The sequence below is a fragment of the Lolium rigidum genome, chromosome 7 (genome assembly GCF_022539505.1).
Source record: "Lolium rigidum isolate FL_2022 chromosome 7, APGP_CSIRO_Lrig_0.1, whole genome shotgun sequence".
In the NCBI taxonomy this organism is placed as follows: Eukaryota; Viridiplantae; Streptophyta; class Magnoliopsida; order Poales; family Poaceae; genus Lolium; species Lolium rigidum.
Window position 1 is genome coordinate 21,211,693 of NC_061514.1, and position 15,601 is coordinate 21,227,293.

Below are 15,601 nucleotides of genomic sequence, written 5' to 3' on the forward strand. Positions count from 1 at the left end.
CGAGGCTGAGGGCTCTACCGGTAGCTATGTGGTTCATCTCTCTCTCCCATGGTGTGATCTTTATGTGATCATGAGCTTTGTAATCTAGTTGAATATGTAGATGTTACTCTTGTCTATTATGCACTTTAGAGGTTACTTTAATATGAACTCCGGAGTCACTCTCCACGGTGTGATGGTGACAATGTGCGCATCGTGTGTGATTCCTTTATGACGTTGTGGAGCTTGTTTACTCCGGCTTGAGGTGTGCTTTTGTAGCCCTACACAATGAATGGTGTTTGTTATCCAACAAGAGAGTGTTTGAGAGTAGCATTTATTTATTCAATTATGTGATCATTGTTGAGAGTGTCCACTAGTGAAAGTATGACCCCTAGGCCTTGTTTCTAAGCATTGAAACACCGTTTCCAACAAGTTCTGCTACATGTTCGCTTGCTGCCATTTTTATTTCAGATTGCAATTGCTACTTATAATCATCCATATTACTTGTATTTCACTATCTCTTCGCCGAACTAGTGCACCTATACATCTGACAACTGTATTAGGTGTGTTGGGGACACAAGAGACTTCTTGTATCTTAATTGCAGTGTTGCTTGAGAGGGATATCTTTGACCTCTACTTCCCTGAGTTCGATAAACCTTGGGTGATTCACTTAAGGGAAACTTGCTGCTGTTCTACAAACCTCTGCTCTTGGAGGCCCAACACTGTCTACAAGAATATAAGCACACGTAGACATCAGCGTTGCTCACAGGAGACCTGAGTGAAGCCTTCGTGGCGTTGGTCTGGCCTTCGTGGCGACCACACTCCTCCAAACATAGACGTACTTCCCCTCAAAAGGAAGGAACTACGGGAATCATCTCTATGTCTCCGCATGCTCCACTCTCGGTTACCTCTATCCTTATTATCTCCCCTATATCTTGTCTAGCTATATTGCTTAGTAGTTGACCTTGTCATATAGGTAAATTCACATAGTTGCATATCTAGAGAATTTACCTTTCTTTCAAGCCTAAATTGAAAAAGAACTAGAAATTGGTTAGCACCTATTCACCCCCTCTAGGTGCGGCATACGATCCTTTCAATTGGTATCAGAGCCTCGGCTCTTATTTCGGGCTTAACCGCCTAAGAGTATGCCGGACGATGATGGTACGGAAGGGGCCACGAAGCCGGTCTCTATGGAAGATCTCAAGTCGATGGAAACATCTTTGAGGTCCTCCATGGATGCTCAAATGGATAGTATAAAGTTAATGCTTTCCGGGCTTATGCCGCCGGTTCCCCCCGCCATCCCCGTCATAGAGGTGCGTCATACGATCCTTTCAGGTACATATTGCCGCGCTCGTCTAAGAGCACGGCCACCGGCCACCGGCAAATGCCGCAGCTAGCCTCCCACAACGACAGCGCGACCGGCTCGTTGCCGACGACGAACTCAACAAACTTGTCCGACAGCCTCTAGACACCAAATGGGTCTCCATTGAGGACGACGATGAACTCGAACTCCCAATCCCCGTCGGAAGACGACGACGGCGCAAGCGACGAAAACCTGGGCGACGGCGTTGCTGCTCCAGCACGGCCTCGACCTCTACCCTGAGATGGTGGCGGCTAGGATTGGGGATTGAGGCGCTAGGGTTTGTGTGAGGGATAATGCACGAGCACCCCTTTTTATACGCCAGAGGGAGGCAAGGGAGCGGTGGCGCGCACTAACTCCGGCACAGAGAGCTAGGGAGGACGGCCTCGGGGCACCGGATAGCGTATTGGGCCGCGCCGGGCGAAAAGGGCCTCTGGCCCAGTCGCGCCCCAAAAAGCTTTAGGGACGCTTTGGGAGACGCGACTGGAGATGCTCTCATGAGGTCCACTACCAGCTGCGGAAAGTGATCAAGTGGCAAGCTTTGGTCAACTTCATGCTGATTGGACCAAGTCCTAGGAGTCATCCTAGGATCCGATATCTCGTTACTGTAAGATGTATTTGGACGGTTCCAAGTTACTGCACGACTTAGGGGTTGGCATTGTCCTGGAGTTACCAAGCGAAGAGCAGCTAAAGTATGTGTTGCAGATTCACTTCACGGCCACCAACAAAGTGGTTGACTATGATGCCCTCCTACACGGCATATGTATTGAGTGCTATGGCGACTACGATATGGCCATATGGGCCACGACGGGTTGACCGGGAGTGAGAGATTTTGTCTTAGGTGCCCTATTCTTCCTTTTTTTTTTCTTTTTCTATATTCCTTCTATATTTTCAGACTATTCTTTAAACCTTAAACCACCTCAAACATCACAAACTCATTTTGAAAACATTCTAAAAATCAAAATAGTTATAAATGGCCTTGTGGGGGCCTTTTCAATTAAATCTAAAATTACAAAAATTATCTTTCTACATTTTGGCCTTGTATGGTTTTTTTTTTTTGCGGGGAAGGAAACTGGTATTAATTCCTTGAACTTACAGGAACACCCAAAAGAAAACCAAAATTACAACTCAGCCCTGCAAGAACTGGACCACGCCGGCGTCGAGGACGTATCGAAGGCGCACCGCTGCCGCCGCTCCCACTCTGGCCTTGGATCGGAGCTGGCTCCTCCGCAGACGGGAAGTCTTCGAAGCTTGACTCCAGGGAATCTCCATCCATCGTCACCGTCGTCGTCGCAAGGAACAACACCAGATTCATCTTCCTGCAGCCACGCCGCCTAGCGGACCGGGCCGGACCAAGGAACAAGCACTCCAGGGCCGGGCCTTGTATGGTTAGTTATGCAGTTTTCCAAAATAGGGTTTAGGGATTTTGTTTTATCTAATAAAATCATTTATGATTTCAAAACCTCAAAACAGAAATAGGTTTGTTTTGAAACATTCTGAAACTAGATGTTTATGAAAATAGTTATGTTTGGAAATACTTTTAAATACAACTAAAAAATAATTCCTTGTGGAGTTTCAACCAAGACAAATAATTCAAGCAATCTAATTTTTCTTTTTATCATTCCAAAATTTGAATTTTTTGGGGATTTGTTACAATATGGCATTCATTGGTTTCACGTTTTTGCGTCTTGGAAATCTTTTGAACCAAACATGCCCTTAGCGTTTAGGGTTGCAAAAAGATCCGCACGAGTAAAATATGCAAATTGTTTATTCGTAGGAAGATATATGCAAATGAAATCTTCCTAGATGCAAAAAGATCCGCACATTAATTCTTCACAAAAAAAGATATGCAAATTAATTCTTTCCGGATTGCATATCCATATCTATTTTATTCCCAACAGAGACCGGCTTCCACAAACATTAACCGATCACTCAGCACATGCTTTATATATATCCTAGCGGTCGCAACGTGATCATCCCATCTCCTCACCTCCACAATAGAAACGTAAGACGCCAGCGTCGCCTTCTCGACAAAGAAACCAAGCTTAGCTAGACCTTCGATGCAGCACATGGCGTCGACACGAAGCAGTAGCCGCGGCGCGCTCCCCGTGGTGGATCTGGCACCGTTTTTCTCCACGGCCGAGGACGCTGCCGCTGCCCGTGCCCGCGCCACCGAGGCTGTGCGCGAGGCATGCATGGACACCGGGTTCTTCCGCATCGTGAACCACGGCGTGCCGCGGGAGCTCATGGCTCGCATGCTCGAGCTGTCGGCGGCGTTCTTCGCGCTGCCGGATGAGGAGAAGGCTAAGGTGCTCCCGGCGGAGGGATCGTCCAGTACGCCGCTCCCGGCAGGGTACCTGCGGCCGCCCGCGGACTCCCCTGACAAGAACGAGTACCTGCTCGTCTTCAATCCGGAGCTCGTCCTCAACATGTACCTAGCCGAGCCTGCAGGATTCAGGTCAGCAGTTCTTTCCAATTCCAACATTTACTTTTTTCTATAAAGGACCTAGCAAATCCAATATATATAACCTTTTCTCTCTCACCAGCTCTGCATGGTCTCATCTCATTTTGTAGCATTCCAAAGTACTAAAAAACATAATGATATGCTTTCTTAGATCCAAATTATTTGTCGTAGATTTGTCTACGTTTGCATGTATCTACGCACTAAAAAATGTCTAGATACATATGCCTTTAGACGAAGCTGCAACAAGTAATTTTGATGGGAGGGAGTACTAAGAACCTGCAAATTAGATTGGAACGCTACTATGCATACCATCTTTTTCTATCCTATGCTTGTACGACGTTTAGATCAGGCCGTGTGTGCTTTGATCCCAGTACCATACTACCATCCCACAGTTGAGGAAAGTATCCGACGCGTACCGGATGAAAAGGTTCGGATGCACATCAGTTTCGATTATATTGCATCAATGAACATAGGCTTTGTGGCTTGCATAAGGCCGGAAACAACTTTCTGCAAGTAAAGTAAAGTTATGAAGCAATCGTTGAATTTATTGCAGAAGAGCTGTTGGAAGCTTTTTTTTTTGTAGCATAGAAATAGCCACACTTTCTGGTGAAATTTTCGTAGATTCACATGTTGAAGAACATAGCACATCGGTGATTTGTTTTCTAATTCCATCTTAAGAACTTTAAACTGACACAAAACATACTAGTAAATGTATGTTCCAGAGCTGACTGAAAAATTGCATGACCATTCTGAAACTGAAAAATAACTCCTCTGATACATGTTCAGGGACGTGATAGAGGAATGCTACGCCAAGCTCACCAACCTGGGGCTGCTCATCCAAGAGATCCTGAACGAGTGCATGGGCCTCCCGCCAGGTTTCCTCGCGGACTACAACGACGACCGTAACTTCGACTTCCTCTCGCTGATACGCTACTTCCCGGCGACATCGACAGAGGATACCAACGGCGTCTCTCCGCACCAGGACAACACCCTCATCACCTTCGTCCTACAGGACGACGTTGGCGGCCTGGAGATCCTCGGCAGCGATGGCTTTGTCCCGGTGAAGCCCGTCGAGGGCACCATTATCACCAACATAGGCGATATCGTGCAGGTTCTCAGCAACAAGAAGTTCAAGAGCCCGACGCACCGGGTGGTCAGGAAGCTGGGAACGCACCGGCACTCGCTCGCCTTCTTCGTCAACCTCCATGGGGACAAGTGGGTCGAGCCGTTGCCGCAGTTCGCTGCCAACGTCGGCGAGGCACCAAGGTACAGGGGGTTCAAGTACGGCGACTATATGCAGCTGCGATTGACGAACACGACCCACCCGCCGTCCAATCCCGAGGATGCCGCCGGCATCACTCATTACGCGATCTAGCTCGTAGAAGCTGAATTGCATGTGTAAAAGTGCATTTTCGGCCTGTGGTGGTGTTCAGAGCATGGCAGAGAGGCTAGACCCGCTAATAAGTGGATTTATGATAAATAAATTTAAGCATTAGAGATCATTCACAAGTGTTTGATACAAACCCAAGTCATCCTTTGGGAAAAAAAGGTGGCTTGCTACAGCACTCTATACTATATATGGACTCCCGGCAAATTGGTGAACACGTAATTTTCTTGCCATCAAAGACTCTTTCTAGCGCTGTTGTCAGGATCTCAAACACTCGCAATCATTCAAGCATGGGGCAGACCACTCTAGGATTGGGTGTGATTCCATTGGTTTTGATTGTGTGCTTTTCTTGCTTTTTTTTTTGAACTGGGTGAGCTTTATTAATTTAGGTAACAACGTTCTTACAATCACGCATGAGAGTGTGCTTTTCTTGCTTTGTTACATGGTTCAACTCGATTATTATTTTAAATGATTCGAAAACATCTTTTGTTTGGGAACGATGCATGTGAAAAAACTTGTCCTCCGTGAACTCAATAACTATTCTATAGGTTTGACAACGGGATTCAACCATGACAATTCACTGAGTAAAATGGATAAGGGCTTGGTGACAATTCTGATCCTGCCTTAGGTGTATCCCAACCAGACGCGAGGATGCCTCTTCCTTGTTCCGAGAAACGAACTTTCGCTTCCTCGGTATATGTGCATACGGAGATACAATCTGGCATCTGCGTGAGTTTCACCATCCACGACATGGCACTTGCAGCGAGGATAGCTAAGCCTTCTCGCGTATGTGGATAAGAGGAAGAGAGACAGCCAACCTTGGAATTCTACTATTACAGAACTTCAGAGGGAGAGGGGAGAGCCTCAACTTCTGATTTGAGAGGATGGGCACCTCTTTATACTCATCTTAACCCGGCGAATCCACTGAATTTTAATTGGGGAGGCACATCAAGATTAACTGGGCCAGCCTACTTATCTTAACCGAGCTGACCCGTTCGAAAAAAATCCGTGGTAGATCTTTTGCTAATGCGATATGCACCACGAATGTCTTTCGTCCCCAGTGAGTCTTTAACCACGAAAAACACCCATTTGTCGACATTTTTTTTGGTTGTGGTTAATAATAATAAAAATTAGTGTCTAACTTTTGCTCAAAGTAGACCACATTTAATGGATATTTTCCCAAGATTTGGAATTTCCTAGATTTTTGCTACATTCTCACATTTAAATGAATTTTGGGAAAAGGCAATTAAATTTTGAACTAGAGGCGTGTAAGAGTTTTTTCAATAAATTGCCCAAAAAAAGTCTGTTACATGTACCCCATAGTAATCTATGTAATATCCCCAAGGGTGTTGAAAAATTCAAGACCATGCTATGGAAAGTTGCCCCGACAATTTTCGCTCCATTTTGAAGAAAGGAAATGAAACAAAGGTAAAAAAAATACCATTCCTTAGCAGTGTCCTTTTGCGAGTTGATTTTGTACTTACACGCATGAATTTTATGTGTAGTATTTTACATATAAGTATGAAACTTGGAATATGGCAACTCTTGAATAAAGTCAAAGGGCTATTATGTATGACCATTCATGGGTTACAAGCCAAATAATCAGTGGATAATCAAGCCCACTTTGCTAGGGTGGGGCTGGCCTTAATTGAGTTGGGTTTTTCCTTTTTTTTTCTTACTTTTCTTATAGAAAACATATGGGTTAGGCCAAATCTTAGGGTGGGATCCACCCCACCCTTCAACCATGCTAGCTCGGCCACTACAAATGATCAAGGTGGTTGCCATCTTCACACTATGGTAGAAAAGTATTTCACACACACATAAATTTATCTTTTTCTATTTTCTCTATATAAGCCGAATTTGAAGCTGATTTTTTGGGGGGCTTGCATATGTAACACAAATGTGTGTTGCTCCTAGTAACTTTATTATTCTCCAAAAAAGATTTGTTTCGTTTTTTGAAACGGGGCATAGACTATCCATCTCTGGAATCGGGATAAACGATAAATTGTTTTTTTAATCAAAAGAGCCAAGGTTGAGATTTGAGACACACACCCTGGCACACCGCTACACGAACCCGGACATGGAGACGTGTCTCAATCTAACTCAATTTTTTTTCTCGTCCAATTTGTGTATCACGAATACAAGATTTTTTCTTTACAACTCCTCAGAGATTAGACAAAACATTATTATTCCGATCCAAGTCGGAACGTAATAATCGAAGCCAATTCCCATCTGCCCCTCCTCCGCGATCCCCTTCCTCCTCCTCCCCGTCTCCCCTCAGATCTCCGCCACCGCGACCTCCCGGCGAATCGGCGGCGGCGCGATGTCGGGGCAGAGCCAGCGCCTGAATGTGGTGCCGACGGTGACGATGCTGGGGGTGGTGAAGGCGCGGCTCATCGGCGCGACCCGCGGCCACGCGCTCCTCAAGAAGAAGTCGGACGCGCTCACCGTCCAATTCCGCGCCATCCTCAAGAAGATCGTCGCCACCAAGGAGTCCATGGGCGAGGCCATGCGCGCCTCCTCCTTCTCCCTCGCCGAGGCCAAGTACGTCGCCGGCGACGGCGTCCGCCACGTCGTGCTCCAGTCCGTCCGCTCCGCCTCCCTCCGCGTCCGCTCCCACCAGGAGAACGTCGCCGGGGTCAAGCTCCCCAAGTTCTCCCACTTCGTCGACCCCGCCGGCGCCTCCGGCGGGCCCTCCAACGCCTCCCCCGCCCTCACCGGCCTCGCCCGCGGGGGCCAGCAGGTCACGGCCTGCCGCGCCGCGCACGTCAAGGCCATCGAGGTGCTCGTCGAGCTCGCCTCGCTCCAGACCTCCTTCCTCACCCTCGACGAGGCCATCAAGACCACAAACCGCCGTGTCAACGCGCTGGAGAACGTCGTCAAGCCCAGGCTCGAGAACACCATCACGTACATCAAGGGCGAGCTCGACGAGCTCGAGCGTGAGGACTTCTTCAGGCTCAAGAAGATCCAGGGATACAAGAGGAGGGAGGTCGAGCGACAGATGATCGCGGCAAGGCAGTTCGCCGAGGAGCAGCTTGCGGAGGATCTGGCCCTCAAGAGGGGCATCTCCATGGGGGCCGCCACCAACATACTCGCTGGTGGCGACAAGGACGAAGACATCATCTTCTGATCTCATCACCCCTCTTATCCCCAATTATTCAATCGGTGAGTAGTTATTATGCACATGTTTTAGATCTAGGACTACGAAACCTTTCACAGATATATGTGTTATGCTGCTGCTTTAGTTCATTTGATTCTAGTATATCGAACAAGGATTGCTGATTTGGGAACAATAGTTCTTAGGTGGATGGTTGCCCTGTCCATTAAACATAAACAACATATAGAATCACGAGTGCAAACAATTGTTCTGGTAGCATTGCATTGCGGTAACTTATTCAAACAATTGTTTGCTCCATAAGGTTCTCACTTCTAATGTTAGTAACCACTATCCAATGATATTTCACGAGCTTTATACTTTGCCCTTGTCTTGTTTCTTAGTCACCTATGATGCATTCCTCAGAATGTCAGGATATGACATTGTATTAAACCAATAACTGGGATAGCACATCATAAACAAATTAGAAAGCGCAAATCAGACAACAAGCTAGTTCTACCTTCTACTACCTCCGTTCCATAATGTAAGCCGTTTTGCCAAAACGGCTTATATTGTTGAACAGAGTGATATGTGCTTGTCAAAAAAAAAAGGACGGCTGCTCTTGTATACACACAAATATTGATACTACGAAAAAATAAGCAATGTTGTGCAAAAAAACTCCGCAATTATCATACATGCAATAGTTTCGTATTGAGTAGTTTTATGCTTCTCATAAAAAATAGCCTGACCTATTAGATGGCTACCCACTTTTGCATAGCTCCTATATACATAGAGATTGAGGAAAACCAGACCTAGAGGTAGGTGAATGTTGGTCTCTCAGAAACAATACTAATTCCGTTAAAAGAAAAAAGAAACAATACTAATTAGTCAAATAGGAGGCACCCTCAGAAGGGGAAAAAAGATTTGGCGTATGATACCACATTACAAATATGTTAGCATGTTAGGCACATGGTAGAAAAGAGGACCCACAACTCTTGTATGTTCACGTATATTCCTTCCTGATAGATAAAATATACCAAACAAGGATTGTGGTTTTCGGAACAATAGTTCTTTGGTGGATGGCTGTCCATCAAATATAATAAACCAATAAATGGGACAACATGTCATAAACAAATTCACAAAGCGCCAATCAGACAACAAACTAGTTCCACATGCTTGTCAAAACAAAGTAGAAAAGAGACCAGCGGCTTAAGCTAGGGGAAGGCTGATCTCTCAGAGAAAGATGGGGGTAGCGCTAGCATCATGAATTTTTCTTTGCATGAAATCCTCTTGGGGCCAGATTTGGTACTCAGGTTACTTGTTCATTTCAGTAGATATGACTACTTGAATATCTGGGTAACACGAAGTTGAATCTTGTTCTTTAAAGGTCATATATTAATTTATCTCTCAGAAGAAAACTTCATCTGTTGGTTTGCCGGACCGCTAGTTTACTGTATATAAGTAGCTGAGTTGTATCTTTATAAAACAAAAGGTTCGTTAAAGCCATTGTGGACCTGAACTCAAAATCTTGATTTTCAACTGTCTGAATTAACTAAAATATAGGCCATTTTCCATGTCAGAAAATACAGTTGAAGCCAGACTACTAATGGCTGGAACTCCCTGTTTAGGCATAGATGCAGTCTACTTTGTTGCCAATGCCATGATACTCTTGCTTAGATGTTTCTTCTGTGTCACATATGAGAGCAACCTAGAACATGTGTGGTTCAGCTGCCTAGACTTACTAGTTTGATAGGATCCAGTATTTTTTCAAGGGATGCTAGGATCCAGTTTGTTCTCCCACAAACGCAAGGACTCCTTGCTTGCACTGCCAAAATGTAAAACTAGGCATAGGCGAGGGTAATTGTGTGTTGCTTGCTGCTGCCTTCACATATCGAAAATTACTCTACATCAGTTCCGCTTCTTTACCATTATGTTTATTTTTTACCTTTTCTCCTTCCAGCGGCACCCTGCTTTTTTCGATTCTTTAATTGTATGTCGCTTCTTCTCCTTGCAGTGATGGAAACAATAAGTTCTGGTGCTGGAGCTCCAGAATCGCATCTGTTTATAGGGTGGCGGAGGTTTTACTTCAGGCGGTAGCCTGAATTCTGGCCATCCAGGACCCAAAATAATTTGTACGTTGGAACCAAACATTGCAGATGAAATTTAGCATGAAGCGGGTAAATTCATTTGTACTTGTATTTTATTTTCCCTGCATGCTCGTTTTAGTTACGTATTTATTGAGAAGACTTCAACTGTGAAGCTGCACTGCCGCAGACTTGTGTATTCTTTCTGGTTGTACACTTGAGTGCCTTGTATTCTTTTGTCAAGTTCTTGCGGTGCAAACAGTTGGCAATTGGCATTACCTCCTTCTGGCATAGGTTGTGGATGTGATGTTATGGTACTATTTGGCACCAAATTAAGATTAAAAATTATGCTCAAGGTAAATCAAGGATTCAATTGACTATTTTGGGGTGATTTTCCATGTTAACAGAAAGATTCAATCGATTATTTAGAAGAGCACAAAAAACTCAACCATCAGTACATGACGTGCTGCATCTAAACAGAGAGGATACTCAGACACGACGTGGTGCACATGAAGTCATGAACCACTCGTACTAACAAAAAATCAGATTACAAACTATCATTGATGTGCGCCAATATTGAATGTGTACAGTGCAGCTGTTTGCATACGTGTACATGGCAGCTATCAACAACTCCTATGGGGAAATCTTCACATTCGCAAGAACCAATATCCTCAGCGAACACATTGAACATATATCAAAACTGCAGCAATGGAACACATGACTTGCAGGAGTAGCTCTAGTGAGGCCCAAAATCAACATGAAAAGTAGCATCTCAACATTGCAGCTAGAGATCAGCCAACATTGGTGGAACAAAACTGACATCCTGCAGTGTTTGTTCGAAGATGTGGCCTACTCTCAGCAAATTCCCCTAAATTGAAGAAAATAAATCATCAATTGGTTCTCTTAATAGAAGAACATCTGTAGAAAAGGGAAACTGCGCTAATCCTGGAACGGTGCAACAACATTCATGTTCAGCAACAACAATATGCTTGTATTACCTCACTAAAGGGGGATCCAATCATCTGAAGTCCAACTGGGAGACCCGCAGATCCACCTTCGACAAATCCACAAGGCACTACCAATGCAGGGAGCCCAGCCAAATTAACGTTCACCTGCATCAATCATCAAATTGCACAACACTCTTTAAGATTCACTGGCATGGTAACTTTAACACCCCAAATGACCATGAACAAAATTCTACTTCCGCGCAATAGTTTTACCAATAAGCCAAACTATTCACAAGATGTAGCAGGCAATATGTTGCTTTGGAACAACAGCCAACATACAGATAAGTCTGCAGTAATAGATCAACAAATTGTGCATTCAACAATTCATACCGTCATGATGTCTCCAGCGTACATAGCCAATGGATCATTTGTCTTTTCACCTGCCAAAAGGGCTCTGATTATCAACATGGAAAGAAAGCAGGGAAAGGACCATACTCCTTTTTAGGAGAGGAAGAGATTACATGAGCAAACAATAGCATACCTATCTTGTAGGCTGCCGATGGAGCAGCAGGTGAAATAAGAACATCGTATCTCTTCAAAGCTTCTTCGAAGCTTTTCTTAACCAATGTCCTCACCTACTACAATGTAAATTTGTCGGTTAAGACGTAAAATAATACAAATGTAACTTTTGCATTGGATGTTACTTTTCTAACTGTTACCTGCTGCGCTCGTTTGTAGTATGCATCATAGTATCCAGCAGATAATGCATAAGTTCCCATCAAAATTCTCATTTTGACCTGAAAAGAGCAATCCAAATAGTATTTATATGCGATTTATCAGGAGTATTTTCTCAGGTAATATACCACCAACCATGATCGTGGTATAAAACAAAAAAGCTTAAAAATGCACCCAGTGTAGCCACAAAACCGTGCTTCTTTTTCATTGATTATGGTATTGTAGATTTAGCCAGCATGGTATCCGTATTAACATTAGTACAGTTAAAATTCCAACTAGCATGCTGTCACAGACATGGCATGCCCAGAATTGGTAGGCGTGCACACTTAACAACATAATATGACCATGGCATGTATGTGTGTCTGAATTCATGTGTGCCAGATTTGAAGCTCTGCTTGACGAGGGATCAAGCTATATCCTAAATTCATCTGAGTTTAGGTTCATGTACAATGCAGGTTGTACTTGCAAATTGCTTAAAGCAGTGCGCTACTACAGATCAAGTGGCTCTATTTTAGATAGGAAGTTAACAAACTCTCGGTCTCTACGTAGTACGATGCACACCACCAATGATCTAATTGCAAGTTTTGTTTTTAGATAGTACGGAGTAGAAGATAACACTCTCCTGGCCTTAAATCATAGATTGTACACAAACAACGATCTAGTTGGTAGTGCATAACCAATACTGTAGCAAACTTTATGGAAAACGTGACTAGCCCCTTAACTGTTGTGATCCTTCCTTAATCTCCACACTGTACACGTAGTGACATGGATAGGAGTGTTAAGTACACAGAGACAGCACTACTCCTAAGCATGCACGTTGGTAAAGCGATTCTCAGATAACACATGCATGAATTTTGAGAACATAACTGAACTGGCTACGTTTCCCACTTCAGCACAGAACAGTTTACATGTACAAATGTCCATTTACGCACAGTAAGGGCAGATAATGAGAGATGGAGAGGGGGTGGAGGTACTGTACCTCGTGACCGAGACCACTGGCCCGGGAATCACCATAAAGCTCATTCAGTTCATCAGCTGAAACCTGCTTTCCATATCTGAAAATAAATTTCCGAGAACATAAATATTTCTAAATCTGAAAATAATTGGAAAAGTATTGAGGTTCGAGTGTAGCAAGATCACCTGATACCATCATAGCGTGACAGATTAGATGATGCTTCAGAAGATGCCAGTATGTAATATGCTGGTAAGCCAAGAGAAAATGAAGGCAGAGAAACCTGAAATGAGTTGAAATTTTTTGTTTACTGTAGATTTTACGTTATTTTCACAATCCCTTGTAAAACAAGAAAGCATATCCTTCTTCATCTATTCTTATCATCTTTTCACAGCAAGATGGAAGCAACAAACCTCTTCCACTACAGATCCCAATTGTTCCAGGTGTGAAGCTGCAGCCTTGATTGATGATATGACTCCAGTGTCCACACCCTCTCCAAGAGTTTCTTGAATAATCCCAATTCTCAAATTATTTAATGGTTTTGATTCTAGTAGATTTAGAGAAACCAAATCTGATCTATAGTCTGGAACATCCTGAGAAAGTGAGATGACAGATCAAATTCAGCAGCAATGAGCCAAGCTATTTTGTCTTCTTGCTTCAAGATCTACCGACTCCAAATCCACTTGCATAGATATAGATCCCAAAACAAATGGAATAAAGACAGTTCATGATCGCAAAAATAAAACAACTGCGTGACGTGTACTTTAATTACATATAGCGAGTGAATTGCATTAGCACTTTATAGGTTGAGATGGGAAGCCTCTGCCCCAAAAAAAACTTAACAGAATGTTAACTGAGAATTTACAGTGGCTGCCAAGAGTATCGACAGTTAACACGATATGTGCATCAAACAAATGACACACTAAAGTTCTGATTCTCCAGTCCCATAAAGAACAACAGTTGTCAACACGAGAAAAGATTTTTCACCCCGGCAAATTATGGTCATATTGTTTTTCTTGTTTCGTACATGTATATGTGGCTACAGGCTGTTTCTTATTCACAGTTACTAAACTGAATGAACTTAAAGAAAGTATAAGTGGTTCCCCAATTAAGCCAGAAGAAAACATACCTGCACTGAAATTTTAAAAAAATGGTAAGCGTAAGTTAGGAGAAGTATCAGTGTCCTTACATGAGAGCTACTGGTTGAATCCATTTTGTCATGGCCAGCAATTACTGACAACATGGTAGCAGTGTCAAAAACTGAGGATCCAAAGCATCCCACAACATCCAGTGATGAAGCATAAGCCATCAGGCCAAAACGAGAGACCCGGCCATAAGTTGGCTTCAATCCTACTACACCACAGAACGATGCTGGTTGCCTCACACTTCCACCAGTATCACTCCCTAAGGACACCACACATTGTCTAGCGGAAACGGCAGAAGCAGAACCACCAGAGGATCCCCCAGGAACGCGCGAATCGTCCCAAGGGTTTTTTGTCACCTGCATACCATCATGGTTATCTATTAGTGTTATATCACCTCATAGCAATATCTCAAGAATCATGCAGTATGCAGCAGTGGAAACTACAAGGTTATGTCCACAAAGTTGGAAAGCAGCAAGAGGTTCCATTGACATCAATAAACACTTGCAAGTACAAATAATTCGCCGAGTTTGATTTCATTGATCTCTACGAACAAACATAAATACGCATTTACCATCCTTAGCACATCGGTCAACCTAAGATGGCGCAGATGCAAACTTGAAGAAATCTGGATCAAACGGTACAACAATTTATTCACTGAGCCTCCAAACCTGATACGCTGAGCCTTCAGTGGTGCTCCCCATGCCAAATTCGTCAAGGTTAGTCTTCCCAACCACAATGGCGCCCGCCTCCCGCAGCCGCCGCACTGCCGTGGCGTCATACGCGGGCTGGAACCCGACCAGTATCCGCGACCCGCCAGTGGAGGGCATGTCGACGGTGCAGAGGTTATCCTTGACGCCCACGAGGACCCCAGCGAGCGGTCCCACCGCATCCTTCCCACCGGAGGCAATCCTCCGGTCGAGCTCCTCCGCGTCGCGCTCGGCGGCGGCGTCCGCCACGTGGATGAAGCTGCGCACGCTGGGCTCGGTGCGGCGGAGGCGGGAGAGGTACTCGGAAGTGATGTCGGACGCGGTCCTCTCGCCGGAGAGGAGCGAGTCGCGGATGGAGAGGATGGAAGAGGGGGGCGGGCCCGGGGCCACCGCGGCCTTGGCGGGGGCGGAGGAGAGGGAGGAGACTGCGGTGAAGCGGCGGCGAGGGGCGGGGGATATGCGGCGGTGGGAGAGGAGCATGCGGTGGGCCTGGAGAGGGGGCGGCATGGCGGCTGCCGGCGGGGAGGTTCTCCGGCGAACGCCGGTGCGCGTGGGGGTTTGGGGTTTGGATGGAGTGGGGAAGGGAGGGTTGTGTGGATTTGGGGATTGGGTGCGAGGGAGATGTTCGGTCGAGACAAACAAGTTGAGAAGAAGAGATTTGGCTAAAATTTGCCAAATATGAAGAGATTTGGCCAAAACTCAGCTATGTTTACTCCTACATTCATTTAGGAGAATATATTACAAATGTCA

At 44.9% G+C, this 15,601-nt stretch overlaps 3 protein-coding genes across 3 annotated transcripts; 2 read left to right on the plus strand and 1 right to left on the minus strand.

Annotated features, from left to right (window-relative positions):
• Positions 1–3,190: 3,190 nt before the first annotated feature.
• On the plus strand, positions 3,191–5,378 carry LOC124678288 (2-oxoglutarate-dependent dioxygenase 19-like). Its single transcript, XM_047214201.1, has 2 exons — positions 3,191–3,794; positions 4,587–5,378. Exons 1-2 carry the CDS (start codon positions 3,397–3,399, stop codon positions 5,173–5,175), a joined length of 987 nt encoding a protein of 328 aa, XP_047070157.1. The 5' UTR covers positions 3,191–3,396; the 3' UTR covers positions 5,176–5,378.
• A 2,046-nt stretch (positions 5,379–7,424) lies between these two features.
• On the plus strand, positions 7,425–10,540 carry LOC124675901 (V-type proton ATPase subunit D). The gene is made up of 2 exons (XM_047211976.1): positions 7,425–8,352; positions 10,296–10,540. Exon 1 carries the CDS (start codon positions 7,511–7,513, stop codon positions 8,315–8,317), a length of 807 nt encoding a protein of 268 aa, XP_047067932.1. The 5' UTR covers positions 7,425–7,510; the 3' UTR covers positions 8,318–8,352; positions 10,296–10,540.
• Positions 10,541–10,869: 329 nt separating this feature from the next.
• LOC124674986 (glutamyl-tRNA(Gln) amidotransferase subunit A, chloroplastic/mitochondrial) lies at positions 10,870–15,373 on the minus strand. Its single transcript, XM_047211041.1, has 10 exons — positions 14,813–15,373; positions 14,189–14,500; positions 13,413–13,592; positions 13,188–13,282; positions 13,027–13,102; positions 12,032–12,109; positions 11,854–11,947; positions 11,703–11,752; positions 11,364–11,477; positions 10,870–11,233 (listed from the first exon to the last, which is right to left on the minus strand). Exons 1-10 carry the CDS (start codon positions 15,356–15,358, stop codon positions 11,150–11,152), a joined length of 1,629 nt encoding a protein of 542 aa, XP_047066997.1. The 5' UTR covers positions 15,359–15,373; the 3' UTR covers positions 10,870–11,149.
• Positions 15,374–15,601: the final 228 nt, after the last annotated feature.